The 18256-nt window shown below is 44.6% G+C and overlaps 1 protein-coding gene across 3 annotated transcripts in view; it reads right to left on the bottom strand.

The window, feature by feature from the left end:
• Nucleotides 1-18256, bottom strand: part of farp1 (FERM, RhoGEF (ARHGEF) and pleckstrin domain protein 1 (chondrocyte-derived)) — a 49102-nt gene that overhangs the window by 4937 nt on the left and 25909 nt on the right. The window contains exons 6-24 of one of the 3 annotated variants that reach the window (XM_017431623.3): nt 16415-16512; nt 14881-14995; nt 13687-13834; nt 12973-13068; nt 12747-12913; nt 11945-12013; nt 11751-11826; nt 10564-10762; nt 4770-4960; nt 4522-4611; nt 3355-3488; nt 1870-1951; nt 1704-1765; nt 1454-1629; nt 1229-1359; nt 1075-1143; nt 917-1006; nt 667-749; nt 468-580 (exon numbers count right to left, since the gene is read on the bottom strand). In XM_017431623.3, the coding sequence (XP_017287112.1) occupies nt 468-580; nt 667-749; nt 917-1006; nt 1075-1143; nt 1229-1359; nt 1454-1629; nt 1704-1765; nt 1870-1951; nt 3355-3488; nt 4522-4611; nt 4770-4960; nt 10564-10762; nt 11751-11826; nt 11945-12013; nt 12747-12913; nt 12973-13068; nt 13687-13834; nt 14881-14995; nt 16415-16512 (2189 nt within the window). The remainder of the gene's footprint in view (nt 1-467; nt 581-666; nt 750-916; nt 1007-1074; nt 1144-1228; nt 1360-1453; nt 1630-1703; nt 1766-1869; nt 1952-3354; nt 3489-4521; nt 4612-4769; nt 4961-10563; nt 10763-11750; nt 11827-11944; nt 12014-12746; nt 12914-12972; nt 13069-13686; nt 13835-14880; nt 14996-16414; nt 16513-18256) is intronic. The other 2 variants (XM_017431625.3, XM_017431624.3) reach the window with 2 other exon arrangements.

Below are 18256 nucleotides of genomic sequence, written 5' to 3'. Positions count from 1 at the left end.
CTCCACAGAAATAAATTTCACTTGTCTGAATTTTTTATGTACAGATATGCATCTTTTAATGGTTTAAAATAAACAAAATAAAATAAGAAAAGTCTAGTTATTTCCATGCAGTGTCCAGAAAGAGGTGTTGTTCAGCTTGTAGGGCACCACAACTGCTTCCCCCCACCTCCATCATCATCATCATATGAAATTACTTTTTGTCACAACAAAAAATAGTGGCTGGTAAAATATTTGAGTGGCTGGTAAAAAAAATTTAACCACCAGCCATAGTGGCTGGTGGACAAAATTTTTAATTTCCACCCCTGGTCACGCCGAAAGTCAACAAGCAGAATGCTTGTCGTCCCAAGCGGGTAAGACGGAAAATAAAGACGAAAGGCGGCTGGGGATGACACCCGCACACAGGAGGAAAGGGTTAAAATAAAATCCTCTGTGGGAGCTGAAGGAGCAGCAGGAGGAAATGGTCTTACTGTTGTCGGCTGGACTGGCGGAGAGCAGGCCGGCGTCCGGGATGCTGCTCTGCTCTGATAGGTCGATGGCCATCCGGATGTCCTCCAGCCACCGCTCCATCTCTGGCTCACAGCTTCCATTAAACAAACAAACAAAAAAAAAAACAGCTGAAACAGCGCTGTCAGGTGGGTCCGTGTTTTTTCTGGTTTCGGACGTTACCTGGCCGCTACCACAACGGACTGGCGCTGCCCGAACAGCGTAAACGAATGAGGGACGCCCCACTCCTCCTCGCTTTCTCTGAACTGCGAGGCACGTCGGAGAAACGTTGGCAGAGGGGAAGCAAGAGACAGATAAAAACAGGTTATTTTAAACTGCAGGCGCCGTGGCGTTATCTGACGTCCTCTAGGCGAGGTCTGCAACATTGGTTGAGTTGTAGCAATCTTGTTTTGGGTCAGGTTGGTTAGCGTACCGTCATTCCGTAGAGAGGCAGCTGACCGTGGACCTTAAACTGGTTGGACGGAGTCATCCCTCGACTGGTGTACATCAAGCAATCACTGAACTGGAGGAAAGAGAAGGAAGTTACCTCCAGAATCGCCGTCAGCACAAGAATAAAACGCTGGTTCCTACCAGGAAGAACATCCTCTGCTGAAGGCCCTTCCCCGACAGTTTGCTGAGGCAGCCCAACCTGACAAACTCCTACAAACACAAGCAGAACGGGTCAAGCTCTTCAAACGCTCACGAAGAGTCTGGCTGAGGAAGATACCAGCGAAAGTCGACGGACCCTTCCGGGGACGACGAGGTTCTCGATGCCGGTCAGGTCCTTCTTCAGCTCCAGAAGCTTCTGGAAGTTCTCCATCTTCATCATGATGCCCTGGAGCTGCAGCACCATCTCCGTGATCTCCGCCAGGGCCGCTGGGTGGGACAGAGCGGGGGTGGTTTTTTTTTTTTTAAAAAAAAAAAAAAAAGGGGCGAAAACGTGACGGAGGAGCGCAAGGAACGCTGGTACCTCGGCAGTCCCTGAAGTCCTCGTGGGTGGGCGGGTAGTGCTTGCAGAGCCGCTCCAGGATGAGCTTGTAGTGCAGCAGGCGGTGGAGGGGCCTGAGGAGGAAGATGTAGAGGGGCAGGTAGCAAACCCTCTGCTGCTCGAAGTCCCGGCACAGAGTTTCCACCTTCCGACTCGTCCTGAACACAAACAAACAAAAAGGTGATTTCTGCGGTTGCCATTTTCTCATTTATCCGTCGGCGGCGCCACCTACCTACAAGCCCGTTCCAGTTCCACCAAGCACTCCGAGTGCTTCTGGAGATGAAGTGTCAGTTGCTGCAACAACCAAACGGCATAAAGTTTAACAATCAGAGTTAGGATCTAAATCTTGTACGTGACGGTGAAGGGTTACAGAGCAAAGGCAGATATGAAGCAGTTACCCTCAGACCCTGAATGTTCTTCAGTAAAATGTCACCAATTCGTTGATAATCTCCTTTGATGTGGGCGTTAGACCGACCCTCCCTGTAAGACGAGAGAGAATATTTTTAACCTACATGCAGTAACACCAAATTGCCACTAGATGTCAGGCAAGCGCTTGGTTTCCTCAGGCAGGACAATAAAAGCCTCCATCTACATCCCCACTCCTGTTTCTTTTCAGTAGAAACTGTGTGAGGTGTTTAAATCTGGAAATTATTTAGGTTTAACCGGAACATCAAGTGTTTAGTTGCCTACAAACGCATATATACGTTAAGAAAAACAAATCAACAAATAGGTTTAAAGCAGGGAGTTGATGCGCATTAGAAGAATCACTAATCTGGTTTTAAAATACTTCTCATTTTTCCCTTGGAGATGTTCCGTTTACATCCAGTAATCTTGGTGAATTGCCTTAAACCAGCTGAAATACAAACACTTGAAGTTTTGTTTCCAGTTTTGTGTTTGTCTTAGTTAGGGGGAGGCATTTTAGTTTATATTTCTTTTTCTAATGTGATGTTTTTGTTGTTAAAACTGCATTCAGAATTTATACAGCTTGCAAATGTCTCAGTGTGAAAAGTGAACCAATTAGAAGCTTATCTGGGTAAAAACGTTCAGGTTAAATAAGACGCTTTTCTTTAAAATATGAAAAAAAAAAAAATCACTTCCACCCAACACAAGAGTCCTGCCAACGGCACACAATCAAAATCAAAACCCAAATCATGGATTCCCTCACAGAATAATCCTGATTAAATGCGTTGAGACTTGGAGCCCAGACAAGGTTCTCACAAAGGGTTCACCTGTGACCTTGAAATCAATGGGGATCATCCCCAACCCATGAGGTGTGCAGTTTGACATTCCTAAATTACACAGCTGCAGAGCTAGAGCACCGCCAAGGTTTTCAAAAAGGGGCTCGTCTGTGACCCCGTGACCTTGAAATCACTAGGGATCATCCCCGACACATTAGGGGTCCAAGTGTGCAGTTTGACATCTCTAGGATTAAAGGTTATCAGTATAAAGCTCGGACAACAAATTGATTCTTCTCTCTCTACTTGTGAAAATGTTCCCTTGTAACTGAGTGCAACACAAGCCCGCAGCATGAACAGTCCACCGCTGTGCTTTTCAATTAACGAGATCCTAATCAAGCTTTAGCACCTTTAATATTTGATAAACCTGTCTGTTCTTGGTAATGACAAAACAAAAACAAAGCGTGACCAAACTGAAAATGTTAACAAGGCAACTGACTGAGGTGCAAGCCCGCAGCATGCACCCCCCCCCCCGTGCTCATCAGCTAAGAGATCCTAATCAAGCTTTACGCAGCTTTTAAATTCACAAAAAATCCCATCCTTTTCGGTAACGACACATTAAAGCACAGCTCCAGAACAAAATACCGAACTATTAAAACCGTCCAGCTTCTGTCAGGACGACAGTAACGAGGAAAGAGAGATGCCCACCACTGCGCCAGCCGCTGCTCCGTCTCCTTGAGGAACCCCTGGTGAAACTTGTAGATCGGATCGTAGTGGCTGGATATCAGGTTCCTAACAGAGTCTGGAAACGCTTCGTCTTTCTCCGCGATCCTCTGGAAGGACTGGAAGACGACAGTGAAGCAATTTTATTAGCCCAACATCCGTGATTCCAAAAAAAAAAGAAAACCTAATGGAACAACAAAAATACAGTCTTTGAGCTCTGAACACTTGGATGTTTATTCAACCGCTTTACTACAGAATGTAAATCTTCACTTTAAAATAAGTTTTGCAGCATAAAACGAGGAATTTCTCTTGGGAGCAGACGACAAAGGAGATCCATCAGAGAGCAGACACATGCATCAGCACCGCCTGATCTTCACAGCCCTGAGAAATCCCTCTCCGACCGTGAGCACCGAGGCGTTAGATTCTCTCCTCGGGGTAGAAATCACACAGGAACCTGACAGCCAGTGTGGACAGGAGGCCGTCCAGATGTCTCACAGAATGAGTCACGGGGGGAGCGAGACAACACGGGGTGTGGGAACCTCGGACCCAAACGACGTCGTTCAAAGAAAACATTAAGTAGATTTTTTTGTTTGTTTGTTTTTAAAACGTGCCAGTGGACGCCGTACTCCTCATCAAAGAGAGGGCAAACTGCTGTCAGGAGGGGAAAAGGGGACCGGAGAGGTTTATTTTCTGTTCTGGAGCAAAGTCAGAGGTCATGGTCGAGGTCTCAAAGCAGGTGCCTGAATGCTGATGTTCTTCATGTTCCTGCTGGTGTCTTTCCTCCCACTTGGTAGAACCGGACATTAAACCTGAGTCCCAGATATTCTGTTTCCGTTGCAACATCTGAGCTGATTAACGTGAGATTTACTTAATTATTTTGTTAATGTTTATGCTTGTAAATGGCTGTAACTTCGTCAACTGTACAGATATTGAGCTAAAATTTGGCGTGGCAGTCGCTGAGACTGATCCCCAAAACACAGTCCTCTAACGAGGCCGACCTTTGGAAACTTCACCGGTGAGATCGGACTTTGCCGAACTAACTTTAGGACTTCAGAGCGACGGGTTAAAAAAAAATAAACAAGGCTCGATCATGCAGGCGGTGCTTGGAAATGTAACGACAGAAAACGGCAGAGATAATCCAGAAACCTTCACCTCTGTGATGACTTGCAGGTCGTTGAGGTAGGTCCGCTCCGTGGTCAGCAGTTCCTTGGCTATGAAGTAGGCCTTGTCTGTGGGAAACTTCTGGACACAAACGAAAAGATGAGATCGATACTAACAATCTGTTTATCAGTCTTTATATTGACCGTTTCCTCTTGTCTCTTATAGGAAACCGATCATTCAGCTCTACAATCCTCAGCTTGATTTGACAGAAAAAGCCCTTGAAGGCCTGACACGCCCACCTTCCTCCTCGCCTCCTCCTCCTCCTCGTTGCGGACGTAGCCGGCCTCGGTGAGCAGCGGGCTGGTGAGCGGCGTGAGCTGCTGCCCCTCCGCCGTCTGTCCCGGGACACTCCCCGTCTCCTGACCGCTCACGGAGCCGTTAACAACCACCTGGGGACTTGCCTGCCGAGAGTCCTCGGAACCGGGGATTTCTACGGGTGGAAGGTTGGAAAATGGAAGAGGGGAAAAAGAAAAAGCAGGAAATCGGGGACAGGAATAGAACAAAGAGTAGACGATAAGGGGAGGTGTTAAATTACATAGTGCTCCCATGAAATTCACTGCCAACGTTCCACGTTTTTAAGACCCCAAAGATATACCTCGAATCAATCAGCATGGCAATGAATTTCAAATTTCACTGTTAATCCTAAACGATTACGATGTGCCACAAATGTGACTAACTATTCTAACTAACAGTTTGATAGTTAGGACACTGAAGAGTACAAATCAGCAATTAATCTACTATTAGTGTTGTGTGTCGTGAAAATCAGCCGTTTCCTAACAGGTGTCGGGTTTGTCGCTGAACTCCACTTCGGGCATCTCTTCGGGGAAAAAAGGGGCAACTTCCTGCAACTACAGCTACAGCTAGGGCTACAAGGAACGGTACTAGATCGTGACTGTATACTTGCCCACTTGCAAAGTTTCCAAAGAGTCCACTGCTCTACACCAAACTGGAGCATGGGTAAAACCATGGCAGACCTGTGACGGGGCAGGGTGGGGGTGCTAATGCAAACGGAGAACCTCTAAAGGAACAAACAGGGAGGGAGAACACGCTAACAAACATGCAGAACGCCGAACGACACAAACAGCCTCTACGCTACGGACTAATTACCACAACACAGGACATCGGTACCGCTCAAGCAGGGGGACGGGATGTAATGACGGTGAAACTGCGCCCGGCTCATTTCCACTACAGATAACTCCGGAGTCCCTTTTTATTCAGTTAAACAAAGTTGTTTTTTTTATTTATTGACACTAGTGCACCACAAACAGATACAGTGTTAAAAAGTGAGAAGAACAAAAGAAACAGAAGCAACAACAAAAAAGATCCAGCAAGTTTCAGGCAAAAACTGTGCAGCAAGTGTTAAAACAGTGACAGAAAACCCAGTGAAACAGTGAAATTACCATTTAAACGCCTTGAGCACAAACCTTTAGGCAGGACCTCTGGATTTATTAGAATTTCACAGCATGCCAAAAGTTTGAGATGGATTTTTAAAAAAGTAAAAGTAGATAAAGACCATGCAAATATAAGCAGCCACCATTTTTTCAAGCTTTAGTGAAAGTGTAGAAATGCTTGTTCACGCCTTTTTAAGATGCTAGCCAGGGAAAAAGAAGATACACAAGCATAAAACATGCCCAGATGTGATTCAAACATGCCCTTTATTCGTCTAAATCACTTTTGATCAAAACTAGTTTAAGATATTGAGGAATATGCTGGTTTGTTTATTATTAGGCAAAACATAGGCTAGTTAGATTAGCTTAGTTTAGCACAGTGATCATTAGCCTGGATCTGTCCAAAGTGGAAAAAAGTTTAACTAAATGAACAAAAATGACCATAAAACCAAACCCATTGTACAGTTTGCTGTCTGAGTGAACTAAACTGATGTTAAGAGTTAATTCAGCTACAAAGCTTGTTTTGTTTGAGCTGGACAGAGCTAGGCTAACTTTTAAGCTAAGCTAAGCTAAGCTAAGTAGCTGGAGTTTCATATTAAAGCATTAAACTATCCCCTCAATCAACCCAAATCTAGACATTTACATATTCACATCATGTGGGTATATTTATCACAGAAAACTACAGCTATTTTACTTTTAAAGTAAACCTACGAAATTAAATTAAATTACAGCAATAATATGATTTACAGTAGCCTGTTCAAATTATGAGGACATTTAGGGGCCTTTTTAGGGATTTTAAAAACAAATAAGGAGCCTGGAGGAACTTTAAACTGTTTTTTGTTTTTTTTGTGAGGTTGAAGTCGTAAATCTAAACAAAGAAAGACAAATTGTTGAAAAATTAAAGAACTTGGGGTATAAGTTTGAAAAGTAACCATCATAAATCAACTTTACAAGAGACTAAAGTGGTAAATTAGTGAATTTTCAGGGAACAAAAACCAAAAAAATGATTAACTGTTGAGATTTAACTAAAACTTACTAGACGGTCAGTTCTGCATAAAAAAGCTTGATTTTTCACCAATATTAGTGGTAAAAATCACTAAATATTTTGTAGTGACTTGAACTGGAAGGCTGGTATTATTTTATCACATCCAGCATCTCACATACGTGAAGCTCTTTTTTTCTTGAATTAGCACATACAGTTTTACTGAACTTAACTTTTAAGTGGGTTGAAATGAACCGCTGGACTTAAATATCTGAACGACAGTATTTTCACATTGTTGAACTAATCTGAGCACGTGGAAAATCCTGTTTTGTTCTGTAACATAACTAGTAGAAGTTTAACTAATAAATTAGGTGTTTATTCTTGTAAAAGTTTCAGATAATAGTTTATCTCTCCCCAGCTCCATTCACTTTAACCTAAAATGGCCCTAATATCCAACCCCAGACACGATATGTACACAGCATAATAAAATGAATCAAATTACAAAGTGGAATAGTGTCAGTGAATACAAATATGCAACAGAGAGTGGACCCAACCCCAGTGTTCATGTATGTATACGTGTCCAAACTCTGACAATACTCAGACTTATCTTATCTTGTGAAATAAAAAGCCTCGTCTCCGGCATGATATCATGTTTCCACTTACGTAACGCGTTAATATGAACTTCACTTGCGTCTGCCTACCTTCGCCCTCTCGCTCTCTGTTTAAAGAACGCTGGAGTTGAGTCCATCCTCCCCCCACAGGCCCTGGTTCTGTCCCCGTGCACGGCATAAACCCCCCCGGGGCCGAAACTCGAATGGTTTCGAAATGTTTGAAATAAACGCGATGCGGTTCCGTTAAAGTCGAGGGCAAAACAGACCAAAACGGAACCGATGAGGAGGGGGAAAAAAACGAACAGAAGGTTCATCCTGCATCCAGTCCGCCTCAAACATCTTGAACACATTGTGAGCCCCGTGATGAACACACAGTGACAAAGTGAGTAAAAAAAATTTAAAAACCAGAACGGAGTGACAGAAAAGCAGGCGGCTCTTCGGCCTGGTTAACATGCATCCACAGGAAACAGAGAGGAAATGGTGAAAACACAGTGTTAATGAGCTTTTCCCCCCCACAAAAACAAAAAAAAACATGCTTAAAAACGGTGCAGGAAGCACGAACATGAACTCAGAAAGTGATAAAACAGTTAAGATATTTAGTCCGATTTGAGTCCTAAACCCATGATTCTTTATTAGAAAGAAAAAGCAAAAACATCCAAAAGAATTGCAGCTAAATCTCAATTTGCAGAACGTCGGCTGCTCGTTTTATGCTCGTTCTGCTGCCGATTCGCACCTGAAATGTGTGAATTTTCTAATAAAAAATAAAAAAAGGCAAAGGAAAAAGCACGTGACAGCACGTGCTTCCAACCCAAGCGAGCGAAACGACAGATGGGAAACGGGAAGCCTTCGGGAAGCAGCAAGAGTTACAGGTGAGGAAACGGCAGCCAAGCAAAAGGTGTGACGTTCGGGCTCTGGTTTTGGTCGCAGTGCATGCCAGGGGCCAAGCCGAGCAAAGCAGACAGCTGTCGATGCTTAAAGAGCTGCGGTCGGTGTTTTCGGATTTGAAGGGTGTGTGATTAGAAACGAACAACAAATGGACAAAAAAAAATCGACTGAAAGGATAAAAAAAAAGTGCGGAGAAGAAAAGGCAGAATACAGCATTCCTTCTCTTTCAGATTAAAGTCAAGTTTCTGCTAAATTAGCACTTAAATACAATCTATTCTACAAACATCCAAACATATCGTACGACTAAAAAAAGGGACGAGAACTCGTAGGATCAACTGGACCTCGTTCAACATCCGAAGGTCACCACTGAAACGACACAAATCTGATTTAAACGCCACAAACAGAGCTATATTAGAGCATAACGCCAGAAAAAGGCTGCCATTTCTGGTGAAAAGCCACGTTAAAAGCATTTCTTTCCCATTTTAACAAGAAAGTGCACTAAAAAAAACACATCTCTGCTACAGTCGACTCAAAGAGCTTACCACAAACACCGACGCTAACAGACAAAATGTAAATGATCCCACTCAGAAGTTTTATATACACTAAAATATAAAGTTTTCTGGTTATGGCACATGTAAGGTCCGACTTAGAAAACTATTCGACGTCACCGGGCTGCGTACGTAATTTTAGATAAAAACGTGATTGCCGAGTTTACAAAAACAAGCTATCTACAGATCTAAAAAACACATTTTGCACATTCCAAAAATATGTTAAAACTCGTTGAAAATACGTTTTTCTTGTAAAAGGTGTGAGAAGACGAACAGTCACGAAGACGAAGCTTGATTTAACAACTCGTTTCTGTGATTTGCTACATTTATATTTAAGATAAGTTGCAGAAACTTATTATTTCTGGCTCAGCAGCTAAAAACTTGACCGTCGACGTCTTCCTCGTCGAAGCGGTAGCATCGCCCCTGCCCCTCCCCCTCGCCGTCGTTCCCCTCCTCCAGCTGCAGGCTCCCGAACGACCGCAGCAGCGACGACGCGTTCGCGCCGTTGGAGTTGACCGAGCCGAAGGAGGCGACGGCGGCCGGGTTGCCGAACGTCAGCGGCTGGCTGTACGAGCTGCTGCCCGTGTCCGACTCCGTGTCGCTGGTGTCGGTGCCGCTGCTGGTGGAGCCGTCGATCATTTGGACCGGCTGGTTCAGGTTGCTCTGGGTCCTGTCGGGTTTCCCGTGGCGACCAAACAACCGCTGCACGGTGTTGGAACGCGCCTGCCCCGGAACCGCGAGGTTACCGTGGTTACCGTTCGTTAGCAGCGTTTTCCGCTCCGTCGGGGCGGAGAAAGGGGCCTGGGTTTGCATCCCGGGACGGTAGGGGTCGTTATGGCGGATCGGGGTGGACGTCAGCTGGCTGAGAATGAACGGATCGGTGTCGGAGCGGTTCCGCATGTTGTTGTTGTTGTGATGGGGTTTGGCGAAATGCGCCGGCGAGCGGTTGGAGACGATCGGGGAGTAGCTGCTGTAGTGGCTCGGTGGATGGGACGACGGAGAGACAGAGGGAGCCTCCACGTGGACGGCCCCGGGACGTTTACTGAAAAAATGTCCGCCGTCGTCCCACCGCGGAGCCGAGCGCGCCTGGCTCTGAGCGTCGGTGACCTCGGCGTGACTGAGCGAGCTCGTACGCTGGTGGAAGCTGCCGATCACCGGGCTGGAGCACTGGCTGCGAGTCCCGGTTCCCAACGGACGGCCGAACGCCACGCCCCGCTTGTCCCGACCCTGAAAGATCTCATCCAGCAGCGTGCTGTGGAGCGGCAGGCGGCCGTGAAGGGCGCCCCCGTTTGACAGAACGTCGGTACTCGCTAGCTCGCGGCTCGCGCCGAACGTGTTAGCCTCCTGGTCTGAAGCCTCCCTGCTGCCCTGCTGCATCACGCCCTGGTGGTTGGTGTGGAAGAACCCGTTTACGGACCCAAACAGACCGCCGGCTCTCGCCCCGCCGCACCCCGAACTACCCTCACACCCGGACAGCTCGTCCTCGTTGCTGTCGTTTGCGTTGCTGTGGCCCCTGGGAGCCCGGCTGCTCTTCGTCACGTCACACTCGCTGTCTATGTCGCTGCAGTCTATGTACGGGATAGAAGAGCTGCTGCCTCTGTTTGCCCTGCAGGTTGGACCTGGGTTCGGGAGCTGCTGGCCCGGCGCCGATCCCGTCCCGTCGTGGCTCCGCCGGGCCGGGTCCGAGCCGAGCGTGCGGTCGTGGAAGCCGTTGACTGGTGGCGCCACGGCGGCCGGCTCCTCGGAACCATTCGATTTGACGTCCTGGCCCGGTCTGGCCGAGTCGGGCTGGTCGGCTAACGCCACCAACGAGGCACTCTGCAAACAGAAAAACGCAGCTGTTATTTATGTTGTCCCTTTAAGTAAACAGTTGTTTACAGCCTTGAAGAACACAAATATACCCCTGAGAGACGGGACAAAAACAGTAATAAAACAAGCATTTCTTAAAGGAATACATATTACCCGCCACAGTTTTAAACAAAGACATCATGTGATCTGTTAGTCCCTGGAATATGTGTTAGGAATGATTCTCAGCTACTACCAAACCCAAATTCAGCTCCATATCTGCAAAACTGGCTGTGTCGTAGCCATTTTTGTGGTTCCTAAGGTGGATTACTGTAGTTCTGGGGGGTTCACGCTCAACAACCCAGCTCCAGCTTATATTAAAAGGTCTTATTGTTCCATATTTTCCTTCATTCTCAGACTACAGGTTTACTCGTGGTTCCTAGAGGTTCTAAAAGTAGAACAGGAGGCAGAGCTTTCAGTTATGAGGCTCTAATGATGACACCCTGTGTACGTTTAGGACTAGATGTAAGACTTTTCCTTTTTGTTAAATCCTATAGTTTGGGTTTCCTGAGGTCTCCTTTAGTTCTGCTGCTGGAGGACAAACAGTCCACATATCCTCCCTCTCTGCTGCCGTCTTCACTCGCTCTGCTCTCCGTGTTTTAAATCGAATTAAATCTTTCGTTTCTCTTCCCGTAGAAACTACACCTAAACCAATTCTTCTGTCTTTCTCGTGTCTCCTTCCTGTCTTCTAAGACCCCAGCCGGTGGAGGCAGATGGCCGCCCATCCTGAGCCTGGTTCTGGTTCTGTTTGGAGGTTTCTTCCCACTGTTGACGCAATCTGCCGCCTTCTTAGATAGACAGTATTTCCTAACTGGCATCTTATAATAAATGTGGTTAATTCGTTGTCGATGTGAGAGTTTCAGTGGTTTACTAAAAAACACAGACAGACACACCCTATTCGTGGTAATAGGCAGCCTATAAACACGAACGACGAGCCAGCGGCTGTCCAGGACTACATTACCTCTTTTGGCACTTGTGACCTGAAGGAAGATGACTGAGGCGACGCGCTGCTGTTGGACAGAATCTTACTGTGCTTCCTGCGAGGAGAGGAAGGCAACGCGGGGTTAAACCAGCTAATCGGCTAAGCAACGGAGAAATCTGATTACTGCCGCTACAGCGAGGGCTGCCTCGAGCTTCGACTGCAGACGATTTCACCTCTCGAAGGGAACCTTCTTGAGCTCCGAGTCTTTCATGTGGTCGATGACCTGCTTCTGGGTTCGGCCGCTGCAGGAAGAACGAAACGAGGTAAAAAAAAAATCATCATTTCAAGCCGAGTCAAACAGGACTCATTTTTTCCTGAATTTAAAGTCATGTCAGGGATTATTCTTTAAAACCACTTTATCAGCAGATTAGATTTGAAATCTTCCCAGTTTTAAGATCCTCTCCTTGAAATTATGGGAAATATTTGTATTTAGACCCCAAAAATGGACGAAAAACACAACAAAAAGATTTAGAAAATCTTAAAAGTCCAACTGAAAATAAATAAAACAAATAAAAAAGTCTGATTTTTGTTTATTTTACACCATATTCAGGTGGTTTAAGTTAGACGAATTAGGCTTGTAAATCTACTCTAAATTAAAATGTGATACGTTTTGAAAATCTATATAATAAAACAAAAGTTTTGTGCCTAAAGTGTATTGTTTAATAAAAGACTGGATGACGTTTTGTTTTAAAGTTGATTAAACTTCAGATTCAGGGTAAAAGAAATTGTTTTGTTCACCAAAACGTGAACTGAAGCAAATATATATGAGCTGGATGTCTGAGTTTTTTGTTTTACTCGCCAAAAACACTTTCTTTGGGCGCCAGTTTGTGACACAAATCTCAAGAACCAAGCACAGATGGAAAACGATCAACGCCAGGTTGTTTTTGAAACTTTAAATTCGTTGTAAATTTTTAAAAAAATGGGAACGAAGCTCAGATGTGGCTTTAAAGTTTAATGTTTTTAATCGTGGCTCACCTGAAGCGGAATGAGGACCCCCTGGTGAACAGGATGGGTTTGGGTTTGGGCTTGGGCTCCTCGAAGAGCCTGAAGAAGGCGTGGTACTCCACGCAGATCTTCCAGAACACCTTGCAGCAGTCCCTGCTGGCCATGGCGAACTCCAGCGTGTCGTGATGCGAGTTCTGCTGGGGGGGGGGGGACACGGGGGGCAGAGGACGGCCGGGCGGGGGGGGGGGGGGGGNACGGCGGGGTCGGACCTCAGCTTGATCAGGAACCTTTTACGCTTGAAGCTCAGCTTGCGGATCTTGGCCCAGTTGAAGGCGTTAATTTTCGTGTAGCCCTGAAAACAAAACCGCGATCATCTGTTTATCCTGCAAACGCCCTGAAAAAGGAAGAGCTTAAACAGAGAGCAGCAAAACCCGGGGATAAAATCAGAGCAAAAAGGGATAAATCTTGCATTTAGTTTCAAACAGAAGGCATATTCTGTATCAGACCACAAACAGATGCTGCAGCGACTTTATTTCCACTCCAATCCTCGTCTGAGCCCGAGTCTTCACATTTTTACTCAAGTTATTCCCTTTATTATTGGCTGAGCAGACCGAGATAATACAAGAGTCTCTCTCTCTCTTCTTCCTTGCCGCCCCCCCCATCCCTCCCTCCTCCTACAAAGAAAATATTCCAGGAATTTTACAGCTCATACCAGCCAGTTCAACCCTGTATTTGAGCCTTGGGAAGACTCCAGAACCATTTACGTTTTAGACAAATAATTTCAGGCACCTCCAACCACAAGGAGTGAAAGCTCAGAGGCGTGTTTTCATCAGCGAGGCACAAAACAAAAACCCACAAAGTGAACTGTTATTTTCCATGTTTGGGAGATTTTAAAAGGGTTTCAGCTAAATAAAACCCGCTATCGATGCGTTTCGAAGCCATTCTTTGACGTTTGATGAACGGGGTCTACCTGAAAAACCAGGACCCCGGTGTGCGCCACAGCCAGGCTGAGCTTGGTGCCCTCCCGGTCCTTCGCCGGGTGCAGGCGGACGCCGTACATCTCTAGGCGCCGAGCGATCTCCAGCAGCTGGTAGTCGGACTCTGCCGGAGTCTGCCCACTGCAGAAGAAAGGATCCGATCAGTAAAAGTTGAAATTTAACGATTTAACGGACCTGGAAAGCCTCTTTATGGGTTAGAATGGAGATAAAGCTTGAGATAAATCTTAAAATACACTCCGGGATCAGACCGAGCGACTGGGAGGAAAGAAACCCGCCACAAAAGACGTTTGTTTCCTCGCAAAATCTGAAAATAGCTTCCTGTTTCCTGTACAAGCTGCTGAATTAGGCACTTCCTTCCTGCGCTGGAGGACCGCGGCGTCGGGAGTGTGGCGCTCAGCGAGCCAACGGTTTGTTTTCCAGCTTTTATCTGCGGTCAGTGGAGAGTTTTTAGGGCGATCTAAGGCCCCAGGAAATACGGAAATGCGTTTATTACGCATGTAGCGACAGAAAAGAAGAAAAACATTTCAGCTGCAGGAGATTTAAGCCGTGTGGGAACGCACCAGGGTTGGGATAATAACTGCGTCCCTGTTTGCAAGTGAAAAAAAGCAGATAAATATCTCTGTGTTTATGAAAGAAACGATCTCTTGACAACTAAAAGCAGATTAAAGCTCAGATTTGGTTCACATGACGGGGCGTTTTCAGTAAATTAACTTGTCAAATTGAAGTTTAAACGGGTCACAGATAGTTTTTTATATAATTGCATTTTAAAGTTTATGATTTGTAGAGATTTCTTCACGATACGTTCAACTGACAGCTCTTCTTAACGCTCAAACTCGTCTTACTTCCATGGTTTTTTTTTTGGTACATGTAGAAATTAAACATCAAAAAGCAGGGATTCTTGTCTTCTTTCACCCAGTGTGTCTCTCGTTGCTGCACGACTTGTGGTTTTTACTCAAATCACGCCAGGAAATAGAAAGACTTCGCTCAAAATACTCCCTCCAACCCTGGAAGTGAAGAGTCTTTTTAAAGCGTCGCATATTCCTCATAAAAATTCCCCGAAATTCTGGGCAGGAACGCCTTTAAATATGAAGAGTTCGGTATCGTTTTTAATTGAAAACTCTGGGCTCCAGCAGATATCCGTCGACGTTCCGGGCGCCTCGACTCACGCGTGCTTGCGGTGGCAGTCCACGATCTTGTCCCGGAGGGCGTCCTGGTCGGGCAGGTACTTGTTGTGCAGGAGGTGCTGCCAGCTCTGCGTCTCCTCGAAGTCCCCGATCTCAGCTGGGGGGGGGGGACAAAAAGCGAAACATTTATTTTTGGACGGAAAGGAGGAAAAGATGAACATCAGGCGGCAGCGAGAATAAAAAAAAAACTATGTTTAAAAAGTTGCTTTTTATTGTCCCCATCTGTTCAACGGCCCCGCCTGCAGTCACGCAGATACGGCAAGCGCTGACGGTTGCCGTGACCCCCCCCCCCATTATGCCGTTTTGAGCCCCGCTGCCGTCTGGAAGAGTAAATTAAATCCATAAAACCCTCCGCTCTGCACGCAGTCAGGCTGATGGGCTGCAAAAAAGATGCTCCGATCCGGCGGTGCTGCTGGGTGAGAATAAAAAAGGAGCATCGGCGCGCACAGCTGGAAAGACGGGTGGGAACCAACAATCCGGACCTCCGGCAACATAAACCGGGGATCAGGATCCATGTTGGACACTTCCTGCCAGGATGGATGGATCCTCTCGCTCAGGCGGAGTCCATATTTTAAAAATGTGGTTGAATTTTTTATGTTTTATTTTGAAAACCGGACAGAATCCTGTTTTGTTTTGTTTTTTTCCCTCCGTGTGTGTTCACTCGTCTGCTGGGCAAACAGCAAAACGGCGTCTTAGTTCAAACTTCAAAGGAAAGACACGCCTTTCTTTTGTTTGAGGTACACCAAAATACATATTAAGCAATCACCGCGATAATGATCTAAAGTTTGGAACATAAACGGGCGATTCAGGATCAGAAGTGATTTAACAACTTCCACAAAAATCCAAAATAACACAAAATAAAACAGAAAACCTCGAATCATAATAAGATCTTGTTAAATACTGAACATACTGTTGTTTATGGGGTAATATTTCAGCTAAACTGGCTTTATTGCACGATGTAATGATTAGATCCAGTAGAAGATGCCTTTCTGATCAGAAGTCAAACCTTTTGTTCGGCTCATATTGTGGTAAATTTCAGATTTATTTATTTTCGGATTTTTAGATATGATTAAATATTCCCTGGAAAAACAGCCTTTTTGCATCAACGTGTCAATTGTGTGCGGCATACAGAGAGAAGAGAAAAGCATGGAACATTTAAGCTCTCAAAGATGGAGCTCGATTTCACGGGGGGCTTCAAATCCGAGCCGGCAGCACACGCCTTCCAGCAACTGCTGCTGAAATATCCCCAAAGGGCATTTTTTAAATTTTTTTTTTAGTCGCGTGTGATTTACGATCAGCCCTCCCCACAAGCAATCCTTTCCAGATAACATTTCCCAGAATGTGGCTCTCACGTGGAAATCCCAACATGTTCGGCTTGAATGTGAAGGGATCCACACAGACACGGTTTGCTCACACCGACCTTTCTTTAAACGAGTTAAAGCTAACGACACAAGGAGGAGGAGGAGGACGGCTGCGGGTTGTCGCCGGAGCGGGAGGTTTCCGAAGCTGCACTCACACTGAATGATGTGGGAAACCATGAGGGCGGCGCTGGTGTCGTTGCAGATGAGGCGCCCGCAGGCCAGGTCGCGCTTAATCTGCAGGGCAAACAGGTACCTGCGGAGGGAAAAACAACAAAGCTTATCGGAGGGTTCTTACTTGGAAGATAAAACAACCTCCCCCCCCCCTTTCTCTCCCGGGAATGAAAATCGACAGAAAGCAAAGAAAGCGGCGCAACATCGCTGGCGTCAAAGCGATAAACATCACTCAGAAATTGGGCAATACTCTTGAGATTTCTTATCGTCTTTTAAAAAATTGAGGTAAAAATATCTGATTTAATTTTACAAAAGGAACGATGAAGTTAACGAGCCTTCTGTGATCGGGTTGTTTAAAGCTAAAAAAAAAAAAAAAAGGCGGGTCATTTTAAAATAAAGCTGGGCTTCAAAAAAATCATATTCATGAAAATAATTATTTATTTATGTTCACATTAACGCCAGCATCGATGCGTTTGTCTCAGGGCTTCTTTCTTCATTTATTGTTGTTAAAAACGAGCTCATTAAACTGATTTTGCTTCTTAAATCCTCTTTTTTCTCTGCGTTGGATCAAAAATCATCTGGAGTATTTTCCCTAAAATGAGGACTTTTCTTTCTTTCTTTCTTTCTTAATTATAATTATACGCTGCAATAAACTGGGAGTTTTTTGTTAAAAATAGTAATACTTCATATTAAGTATTCTCTTTAATATCAGGATCAAGTTTAAAAATGTAGTTTTTATAAGTTTATTGTGATTTCTTTGTGTAATTTTATTATTATTGTTTTATTTTTGTTGTTTATCTGTTTATTTTGTTAAATTAAGTGCAGAATCAAAAATCTTACCGAGGATTAAATTTATCCCTAAATATTGTGAAAGGATGACATTTTACTGCGTCTGTAATGACCTTTTCTGTGATTCCTTTTATCCAGGGTTGCGTAAAATTAATATTATTGTTGTTTGTTTTTCTATTTGCAATTTATTTTTTATTTTACACACAGCATCAAAAACTGTATTGAATATTTTTTTTAAATATTTAAATCCGGTTTAAAATTTTATGACATTTGTATCCATATTTATGTAACTTTGAGGAGTTTTTATTAGTTTATTTGTGATTTATTCTTTAAATTATGGGCTGTATGAGAAATCTTCTTGAGTATCGCTGAGTTGAGCTTTTATTTGTACTTTTTTATACGTTTTCTGTGGTCTATTCACAACCACATGAATAAAAAGTCATGTTTGTTGTTGCTGTTTACGTGTTTATTCTCTCATTTTTGCATATTATCAAAAATTGAATGAAGAATCGAAATATTTCTCAGATATCGGCATTAAGTCTGAAATTTTACAGATTTTTTTGTGTCTTTTGTGTGATTCTTTAAACCATATTCATGTAATTTTAATTAAAATGTGTTTTTAGTGGTCAATTATCAGTTCTGTTATTTATGCAGATCAATCAGCCGATACGGTTAAAAGAAAAAAGCAACATTTGCTCTCAAGTTGGTCTCTGTTACACAAATAAACCTTTAATTTTAGCATGTTGACGCTTGCACTCCACGTTTATCGGTTTCACCTCACTTTAATCCTGCTGGAAACAGCTTAAGAAAACCATCTTTCTGCCGACATCTTTGCTCCGTTTCTGACAGTAACGTCCACTGAGGGGATTAACACAGAGAAGGCCAAACAAAGGGGGAAAAAGGCCTCCTGCCCACTTCCTGTTTGACGCGAGAGTCACCGCAGGGTGGACGAAACGAGCCCAAACACCAGCGATGGAAACAACCGCCTGTCGTAATATTAAAGCAGCGACTCTGTTATGAAAGACAACACCGAACAG

Source organism: Kryptolebias marmoratus, linkage group LG23 (assembly GCF_001649575.2).
Source record: "Kryptolebias marmoratus isolate JLee-2015 linkage group LG23, ASM164957v2, whole genome shotgun sequence".
NCBI classification, from domain to species: Eukaryota; Metazoa; Chordata; class Actinopteri; order Cyprinodontiformes; family Rivulidae; genus Kryptolebias; species Kryptolebias marmoratus.
The sequence above is the reverse complement of the archived record's forward strand: the minus strand, read 5'-3'. Positions and strand labels throughout refer to the sequence as shown.